This window comes from Tupaia chinensis, unplaced genomic scaffold (assembly GCF_000334495.1).
Source record: "Tupaia chinensis unplaced genomic scaffold, TupChi_1.0 Scaffold141165_1, whole genome shotgun sequence".
Classification (NCBI taxonomy): Eukaryota; Metazoa; Chordata; class Mammalia; order Scandentia; family Tupaiidae; genus Tupaia; species Tupaia belangeri.
The window spans coordinates 148,325-173,385 of record NW_006201028.1 but is presented as its reverse complement, the minus strand read 5'-3'; the positions used below and the strand labels follow the sequence as shown (position 1 = coordinate 173,385).

General features: G+C 41.8%; 1 protein-coding gene across 3 annotated transcripts in view; it reads left to right on the top strand.

Moving 5' to 3' along the window:
• The window catches only part of RIC3 (RIC3 acetylcholine receptor chaperone), a 34,407-nt gene extending 14,212 nt beyond the window's left edge, over positions 1-20,195 (top strand). For 2 of the 3 annotated variants that reach the window (XM_006162891.2, XM_006162893.1), the window contains exons 2-6: positions 3,736-3,962; positions 6,502-6,577; positions 7,687-7,780; positions 12,198-12,346; positions 18,062-20,195. In XM_006162891.2, coding sequence (XP_006162953.1) covers positions 3,736-3,962; positions 6,502-6,577; positions 7,687-7,780; positions 12,198-12,346; positions 18,062-18,501 — 986 coding nt within the window. In that variant the 3' untranslated portion in view covers positions 18,502-20,195. The remainder of the gene's footprint in view (positions 1-3,735; positions 3,963-6,501; positions 6,578-7,686; positions 7,781-12,197; positions 12,347-18,061) is intronic. The other variant, XM_006162892.2, reaches the window with a different exon arrangement.
• Positions 20,196-25,061: the final 4,866 nt, after the last annotated feature.

The window sequence follows — 25,061 nt, the reverse complement described above, 5'->3', positions numbered from 1 at the left end:
CTGTTGTCTGTGTCTGTGTTTTGAATATACTGCTTTTTAAAGGTAACATTCCAGAGCCAGCCCTGTAGCCTGGTGGTTAAGGGAGCTGAATCTCAAATGGCTGACCTCAAATGATGAAAAACACACCAGGACACATTCATACCCCAGATCCTGATATGATAGAGAAATCGAGGAGAAGGGATTGAGGTGTGACCAAGCCCCTCTCTCTTTCTCTCTGTTTCTCTCTGACGAGCACGCACACACACCCGCTAACAATTCAAAAGTATTGTCACACTTAGAAACTTATTTCTATAATGGCTCTCTTCCTTTCCTATGAACAGTAGAGGCTAGAATATAATAGGTATCCAGTAAATCTTCCTGGTTGACAGATCTCTGAAAGTTTTTGGGGAGAGAAGTAATGCTCAGCATCATCATTATTTAATTTTAGAAATGCAAAATAATGCTTTTTATGTCATTAGCTGGCTTTAATTTTTAATTTTTTGTTTTATGCCAGGTTTTGAAGATAGTGTTCTCAGTCCAGTAAAATGAAGTTCAACAACATATTACTCTAGATATGCAATCTGGTTTATTGAACAGTGGCCCGTTGGTAAATCAGATTCTCTCAATAGAAAGGTTAGCTTCCTGGATGCTGGGAAGGCATTTTTTTTTTGGAAGGTGTAAAATAGCCATATAGCCTATACCTACCATTATTATGTTAAGATCCTTGACGATTTAAAGAGACAGTCACTAGCACTCGGAATAATGATGGCGACCTGGTTTTCTTCTTTTACTGTCTGAAGCTGTGTGTCTGTTGCTGACCCACTCTTTAAAAGAAGCATTTCTTAACATAATTTCCACATCATCCAAAGGGAATATTGGAAAGGAAAGGAGAATTTTTGGAGTAGAGTGTAACTGAGAGAGGATACAAGGAAGAAGACGGCTTTTAGGCCCAGTCGCTGGCTGTCTTACTTCCCTGCCTACTCACCATCTTCTTACCTAGGAGCAGGGTTGACTTGAAGATAGTCCTTGGTTCATACCACCTTACTAACTTTTTCAGTGCAAGGTTCCTCTCTAGATTTTTTTTTCCCAGCTCTTTATCCTCTATGCACAGTCTATTCCCTTCGCTCCTCATGTGCACTTCCTCTAAGGTGTTTGTTTTATGCGTGCAATGTGCTTTGTGCCTGCATATGTGCTCAAAAGATACGTAACAGGGCATGTGTCTTCAACTTACGTGATAGTGTTTGCTTTTTTCTTTTTCTACTCAATCCTTTGCTTTGTAAGATCATGTTGCTGTAGATCCATCTGAAGTGTAGTTTATAAAAGCCACATAGAATTCCATGGTTAGGGCCCAGCAGGTGGCATGGTGGTTAAGGCTGTTCTCCAGCATGGCTGGCTGCTGTTCGAGTCCCAGACCTAGTGACTTGCTTTCTCTCTTTCCCACTCGCTCACTCTCTCTCTGGTGGGCACATGTGCCCTATAGCAAATTTAAAAAGAATTAATAGTGATACATAAAATAATTCTTAAAAAACAGAAATTCCACAGTCATGTCCATCCCATTTTTGTTTTACATTCTTCCAACCGTGCAAGTCAAAGTTACTTCAAGCTCCCTTCAAGTTCAATCTCAACATTGTCACAGTTAACATTCACACACAACTCTGAAAAGCCTGGTATTCCCCTACATAACCTTTTTTGAGAATTTTTCTGGGATGTCTTCCACCAGGGTGGAATCACTGGCTCATACATACTTAATGTCACCAAGTATAGCCACGACTTGGCAGAGTGTCTGTGCCAGTTTACACGCCTAGCACCAGTGCATGAGAATTCCTGCCTCCTCACGTCTTCACCAACCTTTGCTCTTATCCACCTTTCTTGTTTTTACCCTTCTGCTGCATATAAAGTACTCACTGTTTTAATTTTAATTTTACTTGTTGATCTTACTTTGATTTTATATACGTGTCAGCCATCTAGGTTCCCCCTTCTCTAAGTTCCCTACTTGTATCTTTTGACCATTTTCCTGCTGGTTTCCTGTGGTGTTCTTAGTGAATTATAGTCTCTCCTTGTGTATTATAGAGATTTAACCCTTTGCTAGTTTTATATGTCATAAAATCTTTTGCTTGACTGTCATTTCTCTTAATACTGTTCACGGTGTTCTTATTTATTTTTTTATTTAGAGAGACTTTTGCTGTAGTGTGTGTGTGTGTGTGTGTGTGTGTGTGTGTGTGTGTGTTTGCTAGAGAGACAGAGAGAGACAGAAAACAAGAAATCACCCCCCCTCTCCCGCCCCAAGGCAGATAGCCATTCTGAAATCCCTTCTCCTCCATTCTCCTCTTGGGATCTTGGGCAAACACGCACATGTGCCTGGCATGAGTTTTAAGTCACTAGGTCCAGGACTTGAACCATGGTCAATTACATGGGAGTCCAGCAACATAGCCATTATGCTATCTGCTGGTCCCCATGGTGTTCTTTGTTAAACAAAAATCCAACTTTTTTTCTTTTTTTTAACCATGGAGTCTTATTTATGAAGTTATTTTGCTTCATAGTGTTTCCTGTCTAATAGTGTTACTTCCCAGTGGTTTTCATACAAGACTGTTTACATGGCCTTTTGAAGAGATGTCTTTCCTTTCTTCCTTGCCTTTGGTTCTCAGGAAGCTTGGCAATTGGTGTTAACTTTTGGCTGCTCTTGATGGAGAAAAAAGAGAAGAAAATGGATGTACTTCCCCCTCCCTCCTTTCTCTAAGCACCGCTCTTTCTCTCCCAGGGTTGGGCTCTTTTGCCTTGTCTGTCTACATGAATCCTGTCTGCTCAGCTCTAGCTGATTGGAAAGGAATGCATAGCACTGGAAAGCTGAGTATTCAGTCTTCCTCCAAGGAATTGGGAATTAGGACCAACATGTAAATCAGGAGTTTTGGAGTGGCCGTCTTCTGCTATGCACACAAAGAAGCTGGAGAAATGGTCTACAGAGAAAGGAGAATGAAGAAGATGTACATAGAAGCAAAGAAAAAAGCCTTATGGCCCCACAGAGAGGGAGAAGCTGAGCTAGAATGTGAAAGTATTGTAGCTGTCCCAGATTCTGATGGCTTTCCAATTTCTGGTTCCATTCTCTCCTGAGAACACATTGCATTTCCTTTTTTTGTATTAGTTAGAGGTGGTTAACTTCTGTAGCAGATAGAATCCAAAGTGTATAATGGTCCTAACACAATAGAAGTTTATTTCTCACTCATGAGAAGAGGTCCAAATGGCTCCAAGTTAGTGGAGTGGGAGCAGTTGAAGCTCTGTGCCATGTAGTTATTCAGAAATGCAGGTTGATGGAGGCTTTGCTGTTTTTAGGACATGACTTCCAAGGTCTCGCTGGGTGGCAGCATCTGTTGTGCAGAAAGGGTGAATTTAACCTGTGGTGTTGGATACATGGGAGGTTTCATCGGCCAGACCTTGAACTAGCACAGTCACTCACATTCCCTTGGGCGGAACTCAGCCATGTTGCCACACATCACTATGTGAGACAACAGGTCTAGCTATGGACCCAGAAGAAAGAGAAAAGAGGTGTAGAGATCAATGAGAGATATCACACCATATTTAGTATCTATATAATACCTATATATCCTTTTAATCAGTGTTTATTGTGGAACTTATTTGAGTTGGCTTGATGTGTGATGTGTTGTGTTGTTTCAGTTGGCTTGGTGCATGAGGTATTTTCCTAACAGCCATATTTAAAGCAACAGAAAACAGAGATAAAGACTGACTAATTTATTTTCTCAGGAAAGTTGGGCCGATTTCCACCTATGATGCATCATCACCAGGCACCCTCAGATGGCCAGACCCCCGGGTCTCGTTTCCAGAGGTCTCACCTTGCAGAGGCATTTTCAAAGGCCAAAGGATCAGGTGGAGGCACTGGAGGAGGAGGTAGTGGAAGAGGCCTGATGGGACAGATTATTCCAATCTATGGTTTTGGAATATTTTTGTATATACTATACATTCTATTTAAGGTAAGTGGAATTATCTTAATCATATTATATCAATGAAAATCTAATATTGCTGGCAATACAGATCATCTGCACTGAAACGCTTTACAGTTCATAAAGCTCTTTCCAATCCATCATCTCTTTAAACCTTGTCTCCTCTTCATGAGGTACTTAGGATAGCTGTTATTTTAGTTTTATAAATGAGAAATGTTTACACAGAGTTTTAAGTGATTTGCCCAAGAATTTGCAAACAACTCGAACCTGGATCTTTTGGCTTCTAATTTAGAGTGATATAATTCAAAACTCCCCCTCTTGAATAAAACAAAGCATTTGACTGAGTATCTCCGTATGCTGCAAAGGCATAAAGATGTGTTAACACCTTTATCATTAGGATTATCACCGTGATGTTCAAGTAACCAAATAATGGCGATTTCAGCCCTACTTCGTCTCCCTGCCCCCGCCCCCACAGGAGTACAGGCTGAGTATCCCTTGTCTGAAATTCTTGGGACCAACAATGTTTCAGATTTCAGATTTATTTTGGATTTTAGAATATGTACATTATATATAATGAGATATCTTGAATGTGAGACACAAATCTAAACATGAAATTTATTTATATTTCATGTGAACCGTACACACATAGCCCGAAGTTGTTGTTGTTGTTGTTTTAATAGGGCGCCTATAGTCATTGGGAAGAGACAGAGAGAGGGAGAGTGAGAAATCCCCCCCACCCCCAAATGGAATGGCCACACTGCAGTCCTTTCTCCAGTTTCTTCTCGGAACTGGTCAGGCATGTACATGTGCTGATGGGATTTTCAGGCCGCTGGGTCTGGGACTCAGACCACAGTCGGCCATGTGGGATTCTAGCACTTTAACTACCACAGCACTTGCTGGGCCTGCATGAGGGTAATTTTATACAATATTTATAAACTGCAGTGTTTCGACTGCAGCCTGTCATATGAGATCAACTGTGGCATTTTCTATTTGTGACATGATACCAGCACTCAAAATGTCTTCACTTTTGGAGCATTAATATTTTTCAATTAGGGATGCTCAACCTGTTTGAGATACTGTTTTTTGTTGTCGTTTTTGTTTTTCAAGAAGTTTTTGCCCTTGGATGCATGCCCTTACCAGAGAGAGACAGTGAGAAGAAAAGTGAGAAATCATACCCCCCCCCGGGGGAGTGGCCACACTGCAATCTCTTCTCCTTCATTCTCCTTCCAGGATCTTGGGCACACATGCATACACTCCCAGCATGATTTTCAAGCCACCAGGTCCAGGACTCAAATTGTGGTTGGCCAAATAGGAGTCCAGTGACATAACCGTTTGCCATTTGCCAGACCTGAGATGCTGTTATTAATATCAGCACCAACAATTTTTCTAATAGCTATCATGTCTAAAAGTAAACCTGATATTTTCTGCTTCTGCAGAAACATGGTTTGAGTCCATTAAAAGCAAACTCCCAATTAAGTCTCACTTCCCAGCAGGCTTTTGCAGACCATGGGCCTATGCATTGTGAAGTAGAGGTAGAAGCTTCAATTTGCCTTCCTAACTAGAGTAAGGGTTGGTGAACAAATTTTACAAAAACTCATGCTTATTTTTTTAAAATGCTATTTCACCAGTTCAGTCTCATGTACTTTTATTGAACTTTATTTATTTTTAATTTGACCAAAGAGTAACAGAATGAGAGAGAGGGGGAGAGAGAGAGATAGAGAGAGAGAGTGGAATTACCCCCAAGGGGGGGGGATGGCCATGCTGCAATTCCTTCTCCTCCATTCTCCTCTAAAGATCTTGGGTACATACGCACAAACACCCAGTGTGAGTTTTAAGTCACCAGGTCCAGGACTCAAACCATGGTCAACTACGTGGGAGTCCTGCAACATACCATTATGTCATCTGCTGGTCCTTAAGATGAGCTTCTTTTTGCTCAGAAATTCTGCAGGTGTTCTGAGTTGAGTCTATAAGAATCCCAGTGGTGCCTCACATCTGCTTTTAGATGAGCGTGGGTAAAGCAATGACCTATAGGGAGATTTTTTTCCTTGTAGCTTGATAATTTTTTACTTGGAAACCTTTTAATCTTTTTTTTTATTTATATTATCATCATAATCTTCTTTATATTACATTGGATTACATATAACTTTACATTGACTTCCATTGCTTTTTCAAAAGGGAATGCCATGCATGTCGGTCAATACAGAGACATCAATCTCCCCGCTTTATCATTCAATGTCTTTTCCATGCATTTCCCAATAATTATTATTATTATAATTTTTTTAAAAATAGTCAATCACTATTTCTCATTTTGCTTGTTAAAAGACTTCACCCATCATGAAATACTTCCCAGACCAGTCCAGTTGAGAATACTATACATGTCATCATCAACGAAACCTTTTAATCTTTTAATGGCTTTTTTTGGGAAGTATTTCTCTGCTGTTGGTATTTGACTTGATTTCTGACTTAATTTTTGTCTCACAACTTTTTTTTTTTTTCATTTAATATGAGGGGTTCCATGACTTGAGGTTCTGAGCTGCTGTTGATGTGCTATACCTACTTCAATTCTCAGCTCTCAAAGGGGAAAACCACTGCAGAGGATCGGAAATTCTCTAGTGCCACACCTGGAAACACCCACAGGAAGATTAGTAAGTGCCCTTCTTAGTGCATTCACAAGGTTATCGAGTCAGAAAGCTCTAATACAGCCACAGGGACAGTCTGCGGGTATGTCTTAAAAGCATTTCTCAAAAGTTGCTCCAAATTAATCTGATGCCATTTTTACCTTAGCTCTGGGAATTCTCAAAAGTTTCCATGTTGATACTGGGCTTTTAAAAGAGGGAGAGCTACAAAATGTGCAAAACCAACAATTCCTTTTTTTTGTATATCAGCATATTCTATTTCACATTTGAAATGGGTTGTTCCTCTCATCTAGACTTGAAAATATTGGTAGCAAATATCTTTATTTTACAGAGAGGAAAATTGAGGCAGAGAAACCATGTTATTGCCAAAATTGGCTATTAGATCTATAGAAATATTCCTGACTCTTGAAACACGGTCATTAATACGTATTGCCCAACTAGGATATTCTGTGCTCTCCGGGGAGATGAAATGTATACATCATGACCCTTTCCTCTTAGATTTTAAATGTCAGGAAAAGTAACCTGTGAAAAGTTTACTACCTAGAAAGAAGGGACTTGGCAAAAGCATTATGAGAATTCAAGTCTAATTACACCATAGCACGGTTCCCTCTTTAACCATGTTGCCAGATATCCAGGGTAGGAAACTGTAGGCAGCGAGGTCTCAGCCCCAGACTCCCTCTGTTGTAGGAATGGAAAGTGTAAACTGTGAACTTTCAGATATGTCTTTAGACTTTGGGTGTAGGTGAAAGATTGTTCATTTCAGGGTTTTAATTCCTTTTATAAAGTACCTGTTAGATTTGGTATGTTACTGTCAAACATTATTTGGATCTTAAAGGGTACTTCTGCATTTTTCCTTGGGTGACTATAGGAATGTCTTTCACTCCTGGGTATTTTCTTTAGTCTGGCTTGCTATATTTCTAGATATAGGAATGAGTGGCTTGTTCATCCCATAGAACTTGGTGCCAGACCTCCATATCCTTTCTTGCCTTGATTGGATTAATTGGAGAGGCTCCGAGTCTCTTCTCTGAGTCTCAGAACCAGCCTGGATTATTGCAGAGTGTTATAGCTAGCTGTGTTGCATGAAAGGGCTGATTCTTAGACTGATGTTTATTTTTCAGCCAATTTTGAGCTTGCTCAACTGCAAGAAAAGCTGAAGGAGACAGAGGAAGCCATGGAAAAACTAATCAACAGAATGGGACCTAATGGTGAGAGGTAGGTTTTTATCTAATAGGACTCAGACTATTTTCCATTTAGAGAATCAAATAGAAATTTTGCTTTTCATTGATATGTGGACCGTTTATTTTCATTTTCTTCCAGAAATTTCTTAAAAAAAATGTGTGTTATGAACAAATATGCATGGGCTTTAAAATATTTTATACCAAAATAAAGTCATACTTTAATTATATTTTCCCATGAACTTCCTATAGAATTGTCAACTTATTTATCATTACACCTTCTTTTTCACTTAACATTTTCATTTTCATATTATCAGGCAATCTTATTTTTTGAGTTTAGTGTTGTACAAATATTGTGAGAGTGAGAAAATTTGCAGGATGAAATAACTAAGTTTTAAGGAAGATAGTTTCCTAGCTGTCAAAAAAAAAAAAAGCAGAGTTTAAGTAAAGCCACATGTTGGAATACAGTGCTTTTTTTTGAGAGGTTTTTGCTATAGAGCGTGTGCACTCGCCAGAAAGACAGAGAGAAACAGAGAGACAGAAAGCGAGAAATCACCCTCCAGGGGGGATGGCCATGCCGCAATCCCTCCTTCTCCACTCTCCTCTTGGGATCTTGGGCACGCATACCCATGCACCCATCGTGAGTTTCAAGGCCTTGCAGGAGAATCTGCTTTCTTGCCCTCTAGCTTAGAGAAGCTCCCACATTCTTTGACTTCAGAGGCAACAACAGTGGGTTGAGACCATCTAACATTATATTACTCTGTCTTCTTCTGCTTCCCTCTTCCACATTTGAATAAAAATTTGCCAGGGATAACATTTGCTTGCTAGAGAGAGGGAGAGGGATAGCGAGAAAGCACCTCATTGGCAATGGTCTCGCCACAGTCCCGTTTCTGTTCCTCCCTCCTTTTGGGATTTTGGGCACACTTGCACCTACATGTTTTCAAGCCACTGGATTGGGACCTGGATTGCTCAGTTGACCTTGTGGGAGCCAGCCACCTTAACCACCAGTCCACAGGCTGGCCTCCCTTCCACTTCTAAGTATGTTCGTGATTACATTGTACCCTCTCAGATGAGCTCCCTAGTATAGCCTCAGCTCCTAGTATAAAGTCCACTGATTAGCAGACTTCATTCTATCTACAGCCTAATCCTCCTTACATGTGGGATAGAGATCTTGAGTTCATCTTTGAGTATGATTGAGATTCCATCAGAAAATACTGTGTTAAATATACACCAGCAGTAGGAACTTAGGGTCTTGAGGTCAGGACAGGTTCCGAAGTCATTTGACTGGAGTTAAGAGATAAAGGCCATGGGGAAAGATGAGATCACCCCTCTTTTGAGGCCTCTGCTATATTAGGCTACAGTCTTCTCTTGCTGGTCTAATTTCTGCTCTTTTTTTAAAAAAATTGTTGTTGTTTGTTTATTTTGATTTATTATGAGAGACAGACAGACAGACAGACAGGTGCCCCTGACAGGACCTTCCTGCTACCATCCACCTCCTGTCTCAGTTGGCATGCACAGGGAGGTCCCAGGACACAAACTCAGGACCTTTCCCATGTGGGTCCAGTTGTAGTACCACTGTGCCACCACCTGGCCCCAGTCTGATTTCTGTTCTAACCATGGTGTTGAAGTTCTATTTCATTCTCACTATACTTAACTCTTGGACTCAGAACTTCGTGACTTCTCTGGTTTTATAATGTTGAAAGTCTGGTGAGGTTATCTCCCATTGTGACCTTTCATTCTTCTAGCATCTTGGAATCTGCCATACTAACCCTCCTGGCCTGCCTGCTTATGCACTTGCTTATGATCCTGGGCCAATTGGCACCTGGTTTAGAGGGCCGAATTTAGGGTTCATTGTAATGTACTGGCAAAGCCTCCAAGTGAAAATGATCAGGAGATAACTAGACTTATGATGGGCTAAAGGCAGAGTCAGGACACCTTCTGTGTAGAGGTGATGGGCTAATCTGTGTAGAGGTAGTAGTTTAAGCTGTGTAGGGGGGTGATAGTTTAATCAGAAAGCTGGTGTAGCTTCCTGAGGGCATGATTATAAGAATAGAGAAATGAGAGTCCTAGGATTGAGCCTTTGGGAAAAACCAAAGGTGAGAGCAGGAAAGTGAATCAGAAATCAAAGGAATGGTTAAAGTGAAAGGATGACAAATGTCTCAGTAGTTAAGGAAAATGGCAGAATCAGGGAGAAGATGGTCCACAGTATAGAGAAGTCAAGAACTGAATGTGAGAAAAATACACCATTGAACTGAGGAGTAAAGTGGTCATTGATTTTTGCATGTTTTGGTAAAATAATAGGGATGAGAGCCAGATTTCAGGGGTGTGGAAAACAATGGATGGTGAGGAAATGGGGACCAATCAAATATAGCTACTGAGCACTCAAGAGTGATCAAAGTGCTGGGTCTATACCATCGTCAGCTTATCGCTGCCTTCTAGGAGTAAGACCAAACTGAGACAGTAAGGAGTGCATGAAAATTCATTGCAGTAAATTCAGAAGGTGTCATCAAGTAGACCATGATTAATTGCCTAATGGATGGTATAGGCAATATGAATACCCTTGCTCAGGGTTAAAAGAACTTTTAGCTTGGAACTCTCTGAGGACATGCTAGTCCGTTCCTGTTTCTAGCTTAGCCATCCCCTGTTAGTGAAGAGCTGCTGATTTTTCAGGCATTAGGAAACAGAAAGGCAGATCGTTGTGTTGAGTAAAGATCAGAATCTCCTCTGCATAGTCTGGAGAGAGCGACGGTGCAGCATGAGGGGAAGAGGTCTGTGATAGGCAAGTAGGCTCTCCTAGTCTCCCCCAAAGTCCCTCACAAAGTGAACCATTTAATAGTGAGAATTAGGGGTTTCATGGGGCACACAAACAGTTGTGGTGAGTCCGGACCCATGTACCAGTGGGAAGAATAGAGCTTTAAGAGGCCCTTGTAAGTACAGGATTTTAGCTGAGGGTAGAATAGGCAGGCTTCTTCAGTTTGACTTTGAAGCCATTGAGTGTGAAGGAAGCAGAGCTTGTGGTGTTTTGGTTTCCTCCTGTTGAGGTCTGTGGAAGTGTTGCATCTTCATTTTCCTCTGTTGCCCTCTTAAGGCTGAAAGGAAAACCACTTTTCCCCCCTCGTTGGTCATTAAGGACAATGTTTGTTAGGTTGAGGACAAGAAAGAATGCAGTCTCAGAACTGGCTGGTTAGAAAAATGGTGGCACCTCCATGAGGCTGATACAGAATGCATCATTTTTCCTGCAGAAGTATTATATTAACTTAGAATGATAGGAGTTTTCAGGAGGAGGATAAATAGCCTCTGTTAAATCCTACCACTAAGTGGTCTCAAAGCAACGAGCTCCCAGTCTTCTGAATAGAGCCTCATCTGCCGTCAGTATGAAGCAGTGCTTTGCCTCTTGAAGAAAATAAGCATGCTGTTATCCTTAAGCCTCATGTTATTTTTGCAGACATTTGCTCAGAACTGGACAGCTAAGTTGGGACTCAACCCAGGTCTTCTAAACTTTAGGACTTGAGCACTGAGCTTCACAATTGCACAGAATGCCATCCTAAAGCAGGAGACTTTAATTTTAGTTATAGTGCTTCTTTTAGCGAGCGAAATGAATACATATGCCATTTCTCCTCTATGAACTTAAGCTTCCCCAGTTTCTCCAGTCCTGATGATTGAATTTTCAGAATTATCCAGCTCTGAAATTTTAGAACATGTCTTCCTCCTTGCACAGGTAGATTAAACATGGTGATTCTAGAAGCAAATTTTTACCTGGTTGAGGCTAATGGCCCTGAAAATTTTTTTTCTATGACCTTGCTTTATGGAAAAGCTTGTAGTAAATGGACTAAGGTGAGTAACAGTGAAATTGCTAGAGGATGAGAGACTAAGAGCAGCAAGATATACTGAACAAACACTGAACCGAAAGCTGAGACGTCTAGGGCCTAGTCCCAGTACTGACATTAACTTATTGCAGGACTGTGGGCATTCACTCAGTCTATTCTGGGCCTTGGTTTTGTTTTTTTTTTGGGGGGGGGAGGAGGTTTTTGCTATAGGGCATGTGCGCTCGCCAGACAGAGAGACAGAAAGCGAGAAATCACCCCCCAGGGGGGATGGCCACGCCGCAATCCTTTCTCCTCCATTGTCCTCTCAGGATCTTGGGCACACACGCACACACGCCTGGCGTGTTTTAAGCCACTGGCTCAGGGACGTGAACCACGGTGGAGTACAGGGGAGTCCAGCGACATAGCCATTATGCTAACTGCTAGTCCCATGGGCCTTGGTTTTCCCATTTGTAAAATCAAACCATTGAACTAACATGTCTAGTTCCCTGCTCTGCCATTTAACGATCAATTCCTAGAATAATTGTCTGCTGCTATTGGACTGCCTATTCTAGGATCCAGACAGACGATAGTGATGTTTGTCCGTGGCCTATTTACCACTAAATGCCTGGGTTGTCTGATATTTCTAAGCAGAGCACCGACTGTGACTTCTGACCAAGAGAAACAGTTGCTGCATCAGCTCCGAGAAATTACTAGGGTCATGAAAGAAGGAAAATTCATTGACAGACCCACTCCAGAGAAAGAAGCTGAGGAGATGCCTTATATGGAGGACTGGGAAGGTAAAAAAAAAATGTCTTTTCATTTTTTAATTAGCTGTTACCCAGAAAAGAGCTGTTACGCATTTTTAGAATCAGCTTTATTTGTTTGTTTGTTTGCTATAGAGCACGTGTGCTTATCGAGAGAGACATACAGAGAGAGAGAGTGAAAGAAGTAAAGTGAGAAATCACTTGTCAAGGGGAATGGTCAGACCACAATCCCTCGTCCTCCATTCTCCTCTGAGAATTTTGGGCACACACACACACACACACACACACACACACACACACAGACGCACACAGGCTGCCAGTCTGGGACTTGAACTGTGCAGTAAGCCACGTGGCATCCAGCACTTTAACCACCGCGCTATCTACTGGTCTGATCAACTCTATCTTTTTTTAATCAGCCTTATTAACAACAGTATAACATATACAGTAATTTTCACCACATTTAAGTGTACAGTTGGATACGTTTAGACAAATGCGCAATCATATTACAATCTTGATACAGGATATTTTCATGACCCCAGAAAGTTCCTTCTTCCTGCCCCTGGCAACAGCTAAGCTTTTTGTCCCTACGGTTTTGCCTTTTCTATGTAAGTGACTCATACTGCATATGCTCTTTAGTTTCTGTCTTCCTTTATTTAGCAGAATCCTTTGAGATTCATGTGTGTCACTGAATGTATCAGTAGCTCTTTTTTTTTTTTTTTCTTTTCTTTTCTTGCTGAGTAGTGTTTTGTTATATGGATATACCCTAATTTGTCTGTTCATCAGTGGAGGAACATTTGGATTGTTTCTATCTTTATATTGTTGTTGTTTGTTTGTTTGTTTGTTTATTTATTCTTAATCTTTTAGCTATAATGAATCAAGCTGCTGTGAATTTTTGCATAAAGTGTTTGTTTGGACTTATATTTGTTTTTTGGGGGGCACATATCTAGGAGTAAGATTTCTGGGTTTTATGGTAAGTACATATTTAACTTTTACTGTCATGCCAAAGTGATTCTACTATTTTGTCTTCCCACCAGCAGTGTATGAGAATTGCAGTTAGCCCACATCCTCACTAACACTTGGTATTGTCAGTCTTTTTTTATTTTAGTTATTCTATTGAGTGTATAGTGGTATCTCAATTATGCCTTTATTTCATACTGCCTCATTTACTAACGGTGTTGAACAGTTCTTTATATTTTTACTTCCATCTGTCTGTCTTTGGTGAAGTATCTATTCAAATTGTTTGCCAGTTTTTTAATTGGGTTCATAATAGTCTTACTGAGTTGTAAGAGTTCTTTATATGTTCTGTATATACATCCTTTATCAGTTATTTATTTTGTGGATATTTTCTCCTAATCTGTGACTTGCCTTTTTATTTTCTTAATAGCATCTTTCAAAGAACAGAAGTTTTCTAGAAGTCAAATTTCTTTCTTTTAAAATTCATTTTAAAATTCCCTTTTTTTTTTTTTTTGGTTTGTTTAGGAAATCTTTGCCTAATCCAAGATTAGCCTAACTTCTTTGTTTTGGTCTAGAAATGGTTTTAGTTCTGACATTTAGGTCTCTGATCTATTTTGAGTTCATTTTTTATAGATAATAAAGTGTCAGAACTGAGTTATGTGGCTTTTTTTTCTATATCAATACCCAGTTCTGTTTGTTACATTTAATTATCTTAGCACATTGATTGAAAATCAGTTGACCGTGTATGTGTGTCTATCCTGGACTCTGTTCTGTTCTGTTTATCTATATATCTGCATTAAATCTCTAGATAACAATTTCAAAGAATTAATATTGTAACAATATTGAATATTCCATTTCATGAACACATTATCTCTCTCAGTTTATTTTTTAAATTTCCCTCAGCAGTGTTTTATAATTTTCAGTGTATAGGTCTTGCATGTTTTATAAATTTATCCCTATTTTGGGAACCAGCAGTTAGCGTAATGGCTATGTCGCTGGACTCCCACGTAGTCGACCACGGTTCTTGTCCCGGACCCAGTGGCTTAAAACTCACGCCGGGCGCATGTGCGTGCGTGCCCAAGATCCCGAGAGGAGAATGGAGGAGAAGGGATTGTGGCGTGACCATCCCCTCTGGGGGGTGATTTCTCGCTTTCTGTCTCTATGTCTCTCTCTGTCTGTCTGGCGAGCGCACGCGCCCTACAGTGAAAATCTCTCCAAAAAAAAAAAAATTTATCCCTATTTTATGATGTCATCAATGTTACTTTAAATTTTTTGTTTGTTGCTGCCATATAGAAATATAGTTGATTTTTTTTTCTTATTTTAGAGATTTTTGTCTTAGGACACAGGTGCTTGCTGGAGAAAGAAATGGTGAGAGGGAAAGTGAGAAATCACTCCCCAGAGGGGATGGCCATGCCACAGTCCCTTTTCCATTCTCCTCTCAGGATTTTGGGCATGCACGAATACTCACGTGCCCAGCATGATTTTCAAGTCACCAGGTCTGGGACTAAACTGCAGTAGGCCATATGAAAGTCCAGCGACGTAACTCCAATGCCATCTGCTGGCCCAAATACATTTGATTTTTATATTCTGACTTGCATATCGTGACCTTGCTAAAACTTAGTTCATAAAGCTTTTTTCCTTTCTTTCTTTCTTTTTTTTTTTTTCTTTTTTTTTTTTTTTTTGAGAGAGAGATTTTTGCTATAGGGCACATGCACTTACCAGAGAGACAGAAAGTGAGAAATCACCCTCTGGGGAGGGCCATGCTGCAATCCTTTTACCTCCATTCTCCTTTTGGGATTTGGGCGTGCGTACACAGGCACCCAGCGTGAGTTTCAAACTCTGGGTCTGAGACTCAAACCGCAGTTAGCTGTGTGGGAGTCCAGTGACGTAACCATTATGCCATCCATCTGCTGGTCCCATAGCATTTTTTTAAAATACGGATTTTTTTTTAGGATTAGATTCCTTATGATTTTCTGTTGTGTATAGATGATCAGAGTGTTTATCAACAAGACCATTTTTCTCTTCCTTAGAGTTTTAACTGAGCAAATCTTGAAATTATTTAAGTCGGACAGTTGTCCCTAGACTTTTGGACAACTCCGGCTAGCCTTGTGGTTGACTCGGTATTTAAGTCCTATAAAAAGGAAGGGAAAATAATGTACAACAACAACAACAAAAAGTGAAGGAATGAGGTAGAGAAATAATTGGACTGGTTACTGGTGGATGGAAGGCTACACAAACAGCCCAGAAGGCGGGGTTTTTGTGATTAACTGAAGTGTGGCTAGTGTGATTGGCTATAACTTAGCAACCAGCTCAGAAAAACAGCGTAACGTGTATGATTTTGGCTTATCCATAGTAATCCAAATGTGGGAGTACAGCGACTATTTTAGGCTTGAATAGTTTAACGGCACTCGCTCTCTTTCTTGGTATAATGTGGGCTGATGGTTTTTTTGTGAATGCTCTTTTTCGGGCTGAAAAATTTGCTTTCTCTTATTATCATTACTCAATATCTTTAATTTTTTTTATAAGTTTATGTATTTTCTGAGGTACAGACCATTCTGATAGCCTAGCATTGAATGAATCCTTTCCATATGAAGACCTACCTTTCTTCAGCTACAGTATTTCTTCTACAATTTCTTTGATTATTGCTTCCATTTACCGTACTCTCATTCTAGAATTACAGTAATTCAGAGATTGGATATCCTGGATCATCTTCCATGTAGCTTATCTTTTTTTCTCATAATTTTCATTTCTTTGTCATTTTTATCTTTGTCCTGAAATAATTTCTCAACTGGAGTTTCTAATATATGGTTTCCAGCCATGTCAGTTTTAATCTGCTATTTTCTTTCTTGAGTGTAATTATTTTTTGTAATTATGACTATTAAGTTCTGATAGCTCTTTCTTATTTCCAGATTGCTCTAATTTTTTTTCTCTAGAAAGATTTTTTCTATGGGGCGCATGTGCTCTCCAAAGAGACAGAAAGTGAGAAGTCACCATGCCACAATCCCTTCTCCATTCTCCTCTCAGGATTTTGGGTATGCATGTACCCACACTCAACATGAGTTTTAAGCCATTGAGTCTAGGAATCAAATCACAGTCGACTACGTGGTAGTCCAGCGACATAACCATTATGCCATCTGCTGGTCCCCAATTTGTTTTTTTTAATTATCAATTTTAAGTTGATTGATGTTAACTCTTATTTCTTGCACTAACCTAATTTATCAGGGACTTTTTAGTTTCGGTCTATAGGGTTTTTTTTTTTTTTTAAAGAATTATTTATTTAACTTTATTCATTTGTTCATTTTAATTTAACCAGAGAGAGACACAGAGAGAGAGAAGGAGAGAGAAAGAAAGTAAGCCACCAGGTCCAGGACTTGAACCATGGTCGGCCATGTGGGACTGTCCAGCACCTTAACCACCACACCACCTGCTGGTCCCTGTGGGTCTATGGTTTTGAACTGCTGATTTCTTTATAGAAGTAGTGAATTTTTGTTGCTTGCTTTTATCTTTAATGAAGTTATTGGCTAACTAGGAATGTTGACTAAGGGGAAATGTTCATGATACCATGTTGAATAAAAAGAAATCAGTATAACATCTTATATACAATATGATCCCTCTTTATTAAAAAAGAAAGGAAGAAGACAAATAATACAGTTATCTATGGTAAAAAGGCAGGAAGTAAAATATAGGAAATTGTATCAGTAGAACATTCTGGGTGATTTTTTTTTTTAACTTGTCTGTGCTATTTCGATTTTTCTACAGTGAGTCTATATGACTTTAAAGGCAGGGACAAGAGAATGGTAAAAAAAAATATCTCTGTACACTGTACACTGCATTAAAAAAACAGCTATTTTTCATCATTTGTAGGTAAAAAGTGGCTTTCCTTGAGGTCAAATTTGCCAGTTATCTTAATGCACAAATGGATTTTGAATCCCCAGCTCCCCACGTTGTGTAGTGAGCAGGGCGCGGCTGCCAGCGCTGGCACGTGAGCTCCAGCGTGGCCCATCTGCTGCCTGGGCGCAGCTTGGCTGACGCAGATTTATTTCATTTCATTTCTTAATTTGGCAACACTTTCTCTTTTCTCATTATCATAGCCAGGATTCAGTACCAGGGTTACTCATTCTGTTTACCAGTTTGTTGTTTTCTTTTGTTCCATTTTGTGAAGACGAAGAAGCCAACAATGGGAATTCAGTCTTCTGAAAATGCAGTGCCTGTCTTCAGGATCTTGGGCGTGTCTTGCTGGAGTCCTCTCTGTTCCACCTCTTGCAAGCCATTTCAATTGTTTTGATAAAAAGGAAACTTTGTGGCATATATATATATATTTTTTTTTTTTTTTCAAAGAGATGAGCTTTCCTTTCCTCTCCCTCCCATGACCCAGGAATATTTGGAAATGGTTCCAAATAGAAATGATAAACATTAGCCTTGAGCTATGCTCTCTCCATCTGGTATTTGGTGCATTTTTTTTTTTTTTTAAGCTGAAGGCTCATGGTATTTGTTTAATCTTCATCAGTACTGCAGAAGCCCATGGTGTGAGACTTAACTCTGCCCCAAGCACCCTACACTTAAAAAGGGATTTTCATCTGAATTGGTTTGTATTTCAAAGAGCACTGGGAGAGTCAGCCAGATTGCTAAGAATTTGCTCAAGTGAAACTTAGAAGCTATTAGAATCGTCTTAGAGATTTCTTGAATGGATTTGTTAGGATAGGATGGCTGCTGTCTGAGAATCCTCTTTGAGCCTGATGCCTTTTTTTTAGAAGAGACATTCTTTGTAAGACTTTGTGCTACTTTTCTTTCTAGGCTACCCTGAAGAGACTTATCCAATTTATGACCTTTCTGACTGTATTAAGCATAGACAAGAAACAATTCTGGTGGATTACCCTGATCCAAAAGAGCCCTCTGCTGAAGAAGTGGCTGAAAGAATGGAAGTGATAGAAGAGGAAGAAACCAACCACTTGGATTGGGAAAGTCTGTCCACTGACCCCAGAGCCCAGGAAGTTCATTCTGCTACCTCCTGTGACCCAAAGGCAGAAATGTGTTCCTGCTGTTTGCTTGAAGAAGAAGATCCTGCTGTCCTGGCAGAGAACGCTGGGTTCAGTGCAGATAGCTGCAGCGAGCAAGAGGAAGCTACCCAAGAAGAGTGGCCTCAAGACTTCAGAGATGAGGGGCTAGGCATCGGTGTCAATCAAGCACATACAGGTGGCATGTTACGGAAGCGTAACCCTCAGGGGCTAGAGTGAAAACAGCCAGCTTGGCCAAGTGTCCATTACTGTAGTCTCAAGGTGACCTTCCTCTCCTCTCTCATATTTCATCCCTGGCCCTGTGCCCTGCACTTCCTTCACTGTGTTCAGATGTCATAGCTGTCAGGGCACGACCACAGATATCATGTATCTTTCCTGGTGCTCATATGCCTGTCATCTTGTAAAACGTGGACGTTCGTGTGAATACAAGACCATTTCACTTTCTCTTCCTGTCTTTCCGCCATCAGAGATGTCGAGCCATTGAATAATTGTCTGGTCTATCGTAATTACAGATGGAACCACTCAGGGGCAAAAGTTCAACTCTTCCTGGTAGGCATCACAGATGGTTTTACCTGTGAATGAACATCAGCTTACAGATGATGGGGACTTAAGGTGCAAGAGTGAAGATTTCAGACTCCAAGATGCCTTATTCTTTGAGCCTTGAGCAGGTTAGTGGTCCTGTAGGGATAAAAGAATATTTTGTTTGTGGGGATGATGGGCCTAGGGCAGGTAAGATTCTGCTGCATGAGGTGAAGCAGAATTGCTACTACTCTCTTGTAACGAGAGTCTTCCTCTAAGATCACCAATGCTGTCTTAGACATCCTCATTTCTGCAGAGTAGTAGTTTAAGACTCCCACTGATCTGAAAATGAGCCCAAAGGCCTAAGCTAGGGACTCTTTGGCCTGGATACTGCCTGGATCTCTAGCTTCCTTTACCCCTGTTCTGCTTAAAAGAATTGCCAAACCCAGAGAGATCTTTGCACCTCTGGTCTTCAGGGACCACAGGAAGCTTTAGATAGACTTCAGTCCTTGCCCTGCAGAGCCATGGCTTGAGGCGGTAGAGGCTGTGGGAAGGCACACCCAAGAGTGGGTGTGAGGTGCTCAGACGGCCAGGGAACCAGCAGTAGGGAGAGAACTCATGTGCTATGGATAGTTCTTGCCTATAAGCTGTTTCTGAATGTTGTGCCCTCTGGGAAATTTATTCTCACAACTGCATGAGTTGACTTAAATGAGGACTAAGCTTGTATATGAAATGCCAGCTGAGCAAGGAAGTTGCTGTGTGTGTGTATGTGTGTGTGCACCAAAATAGCAGTGCCCAGAAGAGAGCATATGTTCTATATTTAGATATTTGGGTCTTTTGAGAGAGCTGGGGGAAGTAGCAAAGATACGAGGACTGGGAAGATTTGGACCAAATTAAAGGCCTGTTCTCTTAAACGGCCATTTGTCGTGTCACTTTAAGACAAGGTGACACCCATGAATTCTAACAGGAGGTATGAGTGAGTTCACAGTTTACATGTAAGACCTGAGAGTTTAAAGGAGTCATGTTACCAAGAACATTCCCAGTTATGAAGTGGGGAAGATTTCAGAAATGATGTAAAAAGGTAGATTAGCTTTTAGAATTTGACTGTGCCTGGCATAGTTAAGATGCTGGGAAAGTAAGATAATGCATCCGAGCCTAGAGTCTATCAGAAGGTATGAGTTCATGTTAAGATTACCTGTCAGCCACTAGTAGACATTTCTTTTCAATTAAACTACACAGAAAAATCATTTGATGTTTGAGTCCATGAAACATATATTGCATCTATGTCTGTATAGAACATTTGATTCGTATTGTAAAGAATGCAGTTTAAAATGTACTGAAGAGAATCTAGGTATAATCGAACACTAAAAGTAAAAAATAACGTAGGTGCTCTTTCCTGTCTCTGTAAGTTGTTTTCCTTGTTATTTCCCTTCATTCACTCTGGGAGGCTGATTTATGAAGCGAGCTCTGGGTCCCTGGTACAAAGTTCTTTTCTGCCTGAGGATACGATTCCCTTGTTAGAGATAAGTACTTGTGTTTCCTTCTTGCGTACTCACTCATTTGTTTATTAGCAGGTGACTGTTCAGTCCTAGGTACTGGAAACAGGCGGCTCAATTCCTACCCTTTCAATACGGAGGTCTAACAGGGACCTGGGAACTCTAAGAGGACACAGGATCATGAGTTCTGCAGGCAGAAGAACGTGGCTCATGATCTGTGCCTCCGTGTTCTGGTTGTAGAGCCTTGGTTCGACTCCTGAACTAGTCTGAGCTTTGGCTTCCTCATCTATAAAGTGAGGGTATAAAAGTCCGGGTTATTGGAAAGATGAAATGAAATAATCTGTGTAAAACAACATCGGTTCTAGCTCATATACGATAACCATCATTAATTGGTAGCGATTTTACTTTTATAATGGGAGGGTTTATACTGTAACTGAGTTATGGACCCAAAACAAGAGGAGCACAAAGGAAAGAAATCAGTCTTGCCAAAGTATGTCCAAGAAATAGAGAAAATGGGCCTTGAAACGTGCCCTCCTCCAGGAGGGCAGGGAAGAGAACGGAAATTGCTGGCAAAGAATAGTACTGGACGGGACCAGCAGTTGGTGTAATGGCTACCTCACTGGACTCCTATGTAGTCGACTGTGGTTCGAGTCCTGGACCCAGTGGCTTAAACTCACGCTGGGCGCATGTGCGTGCTTGCCCAAGATCCTGAGAAGAGAATGAAAGAGAAGGAATTGCAGTGTGGCCATCCCCCCTGGGGGGTGTGTGTGTCTCACTTTCTGTCTCTCTGTGTGTGTCTCTCTCTCTCTCTGGTGATCACATGTGCCCTATAGCAAAAACCTCTCAAAAACCCACGTAGTCGACCTCAGTTCGCGTCCCGGACCTGGTGGCTTAAAATTCACACCGGGCGCGTGTGCGTGCGTGCCCAAGATCCCGAGAGGAAAATGTAGGAGAAGGGATTGCGGCATGACCATCCCCCCTGGCGGGGGGGGTGATTGCTCGCTTTCTGTCTCTAATGTCTCTCTCTGTCTGGCGAGCGCACATGCCCTATAGCGAAAATCTCTCCAAAAAAAAAAAAAAGTACTATTGGACGAAGCAGTGGAGTATAAAAGAATATGGATGTCCATGTATTTTGTTGAAGTTGGTCGTAAGTGCTGCATAACTAGCTTTTTATTTTGAATGTTAGTCTTTGAGGAAAAAACAACTCGGGGAAATAACTCCTGCCATAAGTGTTACACTAAGCCCTCAGGATAGCTCTGGCTGCCCTAACTCTTGGCTGGCTTTTATATCAGGGATGTATTTATGTACATATGTATGTGTGTATATTTCAGTTTTTGCTATAGGACACCTGTACTTGCAGAGACACACAGAGGGAAAATGAGAAATCACCCTATAGAGATGGCCATACCACAGTCCCTTCTCCTCCATGCTTGGGATTTTGGGGATGCATTCTTAAGCTGCCAGATCTGAGACTTGAACCATAAAGTTGGCCATGTGGGATCCAGTTGCCTTTACCACCACATCACCAGCTGGCCCCTATTTATGTATTTATATGCCAGGAATTTTAATGTACTTTTCAGTCATTTGGCATTTAGAAAATCCTTTTTGGTTTTCCAGAATCATTTTATTCTTTAGGGATGGTGACCCAGGGCAACCAAAACAATGGGACTGGTTTTTGTTGCCAAGGTTGTCTCTTTCCTCATGGTCTTCATTTCTCAGAATGAGGTGTCTGCGAACTTGACCAGTTGCCCGACACTAGGTGTGCAGTGGCCTTTGGGGCCTGTGGCAGAGCACATGCGTCCTACCTATGGGGCATGTAGTTGAACTAGGGAAAAACTGCACTGGGACCATGCTTGGTAAATCTGGTTGGTGGTCCCTGGAAAGGAGATCTGCCTGGTCCCAGTGGCAGCCCATATCAGCAGCTCCGTGCCAGTGAGTGAGCTCCAGAAGCCAAGCCGGGGAGGTGCACCAAGGAGAGAGTGCATGGCCTCGAAGTGATGGCCCATAGGAACCACTCTCTGCACCTTCTGTGGTTGGATGAGCAAATAAACCATGGTCCAAACTAGGAGATTTGGGGCAAAGGGAGCTTTAGTAGTAATCATACCAAGATAAGAGGTGTAAAGCAGGCCGGTCCTGGACATATGGTCACCCTATGGCCATTGAAAAGTTTCCTTCAGCCTAATAACTAAGCAAACAAAACCTCTTTCCTTTTTAGAATATCCCTCGCATACTATTTCCCAGAGGCAGAGGCCCCACGACACAGGCCTGGTTCAGGTAGGAAATGCCTTTGGTCCAATGGAAACTCTTAATCTGGGGAAATAAACAAGTAAACCTTACTTATTTCCACATTCTTAAGGTTCCTTTCAATCCAGACTATTCGTGTTGCAAAGAAAAATTTAGTACTGCAGCCCTCAAGCAGTGCTGTTAAAAACATGAATGACACATTGGTGGCTTTGCCCTGACCCTTCAAAAATGTACTCACTGTCTCTATTGTTTTTTTTTTCCATGAAACAGGGCAAGTGTCTCCTTTTTAGATTATTTTCTAACTTTTCTCACTTACGAACAGGAATGATGCCCACCTTACAGGGCTACTTGGGTTGAATGAGATACCGTTACAGTGCCTTTCTCAGGGAAGCATGTGGCAGCTTCTTGGTGGCAGTGGCATCACTCTGGTCAAAGTCATGTGCTGCTAAGCCATTACAAACTCAGCCCCCTCGAAGGCTGTCCTAACTGCCAGGGATGGCTCTAGGTGACTTTGCTCATGACCTCCTCCCTTTGCTTCCAGCCACAACTGCAACCTCTCGTTCTCTTGGGTGTCACAGGCTGAAAAAAAAGATGCTCCAGCCAGTCCAGGTCCTCGCCGAGTGGTCAGGCTGTGAGCAAGGCCAGAGGAATCCAGCAGCCTGGGCTTCTGTTATGTCTTCCAGTTGGACCTTTTCTGCCTTGTTCCTAAGGGCCAGGCCCACAGGGAAAGCTTAGGAACCTTAGGTGACACAGCTGACCCTGAAGAGGACTGCTCCAACAGAAGTTCTGCTAACCACACCGTCCTCCCAGCCCTTCCCAGCCCCTGTGGGTAGGATGCCTCTTAAACTTGAAAGGCATGGCCAGGAGGAGGACAGAGTTGACCGCCATGTCACTGGTTCGAAACGAGCTATTATCCCTGTTACTATCACCCCCTCACTGGAGGCTCCTGGGGAAGAATGAATGCTGTGCAAAACCACTTTTAGGAAAGATATGCTCTTCTCCTTTTATGGGGAAAAAAAATACACAGCAGTGTTGAAACAATTCAAGTTTAATTTGTGTCTATATATGTCTGTATTTTTAGACAAACACTTAATTCTACAACATATATAATGTCAACATGGGAAAATACCACGTTTGTCATTGCACATACCAATAAATAAATACATTTGCTCCAGAATACCAAAGAGTTTATTCAAAAAGTCACTTAATAAAAGCACAGTTTTGCAAGTTTGTCTAAAACTCCAGATAATTTTGAACAAAAATAAAATGTCTGACCACTCCAAAATAGGAAAAGACAATCTTGTGCAAATAGACATACACATTCTAGGCGTTATGAAAACTGGCTAAATGTGTGTTCCGAGCAAGAAGAACGTACCCCATCCTGACCGAGCCCCCTTTTCACTAAACGTAGGATGAAGGCGGCCGGAATCGGGCTTCCCTTTCTAAGCCCTCCTAGGTTGCCCTGTAGGGCACGATGGGTCTCAGTCTCATCTCCAGCTCTGCCTGAACCTTGATAGGGAGAGTGAGGGACAGGTGGAAAAGGAGAGGGCTGTGATGTCTTTTCTTAGGAAAGTAAAAAGGCACAGCCATGAGCTAGAAAAGTAGTGATGAAAGCAAGAATTAACTTTCATTCACTCTGAATCCTACGGCCAGCTTTGACAGTCTTAACATCTTCCTTTCGCAGTGAAGAAAACAGACCTAGACAGATCGTGTGGTTTGCTCAAAATCACGTAGCTACGAAGTGCAGTAGTGCTTTCTTTTAAGACCAACTTAACTCTCCACTTGGTTGGAAAATTAAAAAACCAAACCTGTCCCAATACTTTGCCCCTCCCCCCCATATCCTGAGATGACAGAAAATTGCGAACTGGTGATACATAAGGACAAGTGGCCATCGACTCAAACAAGAGCCCAGCTCTTGGCCTGCACTGGGGCTGCTACAGGCCTGTCAGCCAGGGTGGAGGGCAGTGGTAGGTCCAGCTCCAGGCCTGGACTGCAGGGTAGTCAGCCCCAGTACAGTGCTGGGCACAACAAGAAAGCAGACTCATTCAGCCACCAGGAAAAGCGTGCTCTGACGGCCACCTGGCATGCTTGCCTGGCCAGGGCAAGGAGTTCCAGGGACGGACAGGCCAGTGTTGCTGCCATCAGGGAAACCCAGGGAGTCTGTCCAGGAGATGGAAGTTGTGCTTGCATAACAGCCATGGGAACAGCGAGCTGGCATCATCACCCCTCCCCGCAGGCTTCATCAGGAGCACGGCAGGCACCTGTGCCTTCGAAACCACCTGCTGCCTGTTCAACGTGGAACAGCCCCAAGGAAACGGTGAGTCGCGTTTGCAGTAAATGCCCTGCTGTTTCCAGAACGAAGGAAAACTGCTGCTGCTGCCGCTGCCATTTTGCTGCCCTACTTGTCACTGGAGGCAGTGGGCCCCACTGGGTCTCTTCCAGCCAGGGGTCCTCCCACTCCCTGCTCCCAGAACCTGTCTTCACCGCAGGGTGGGGCCTCATGTGCTTCCACTGAACGAG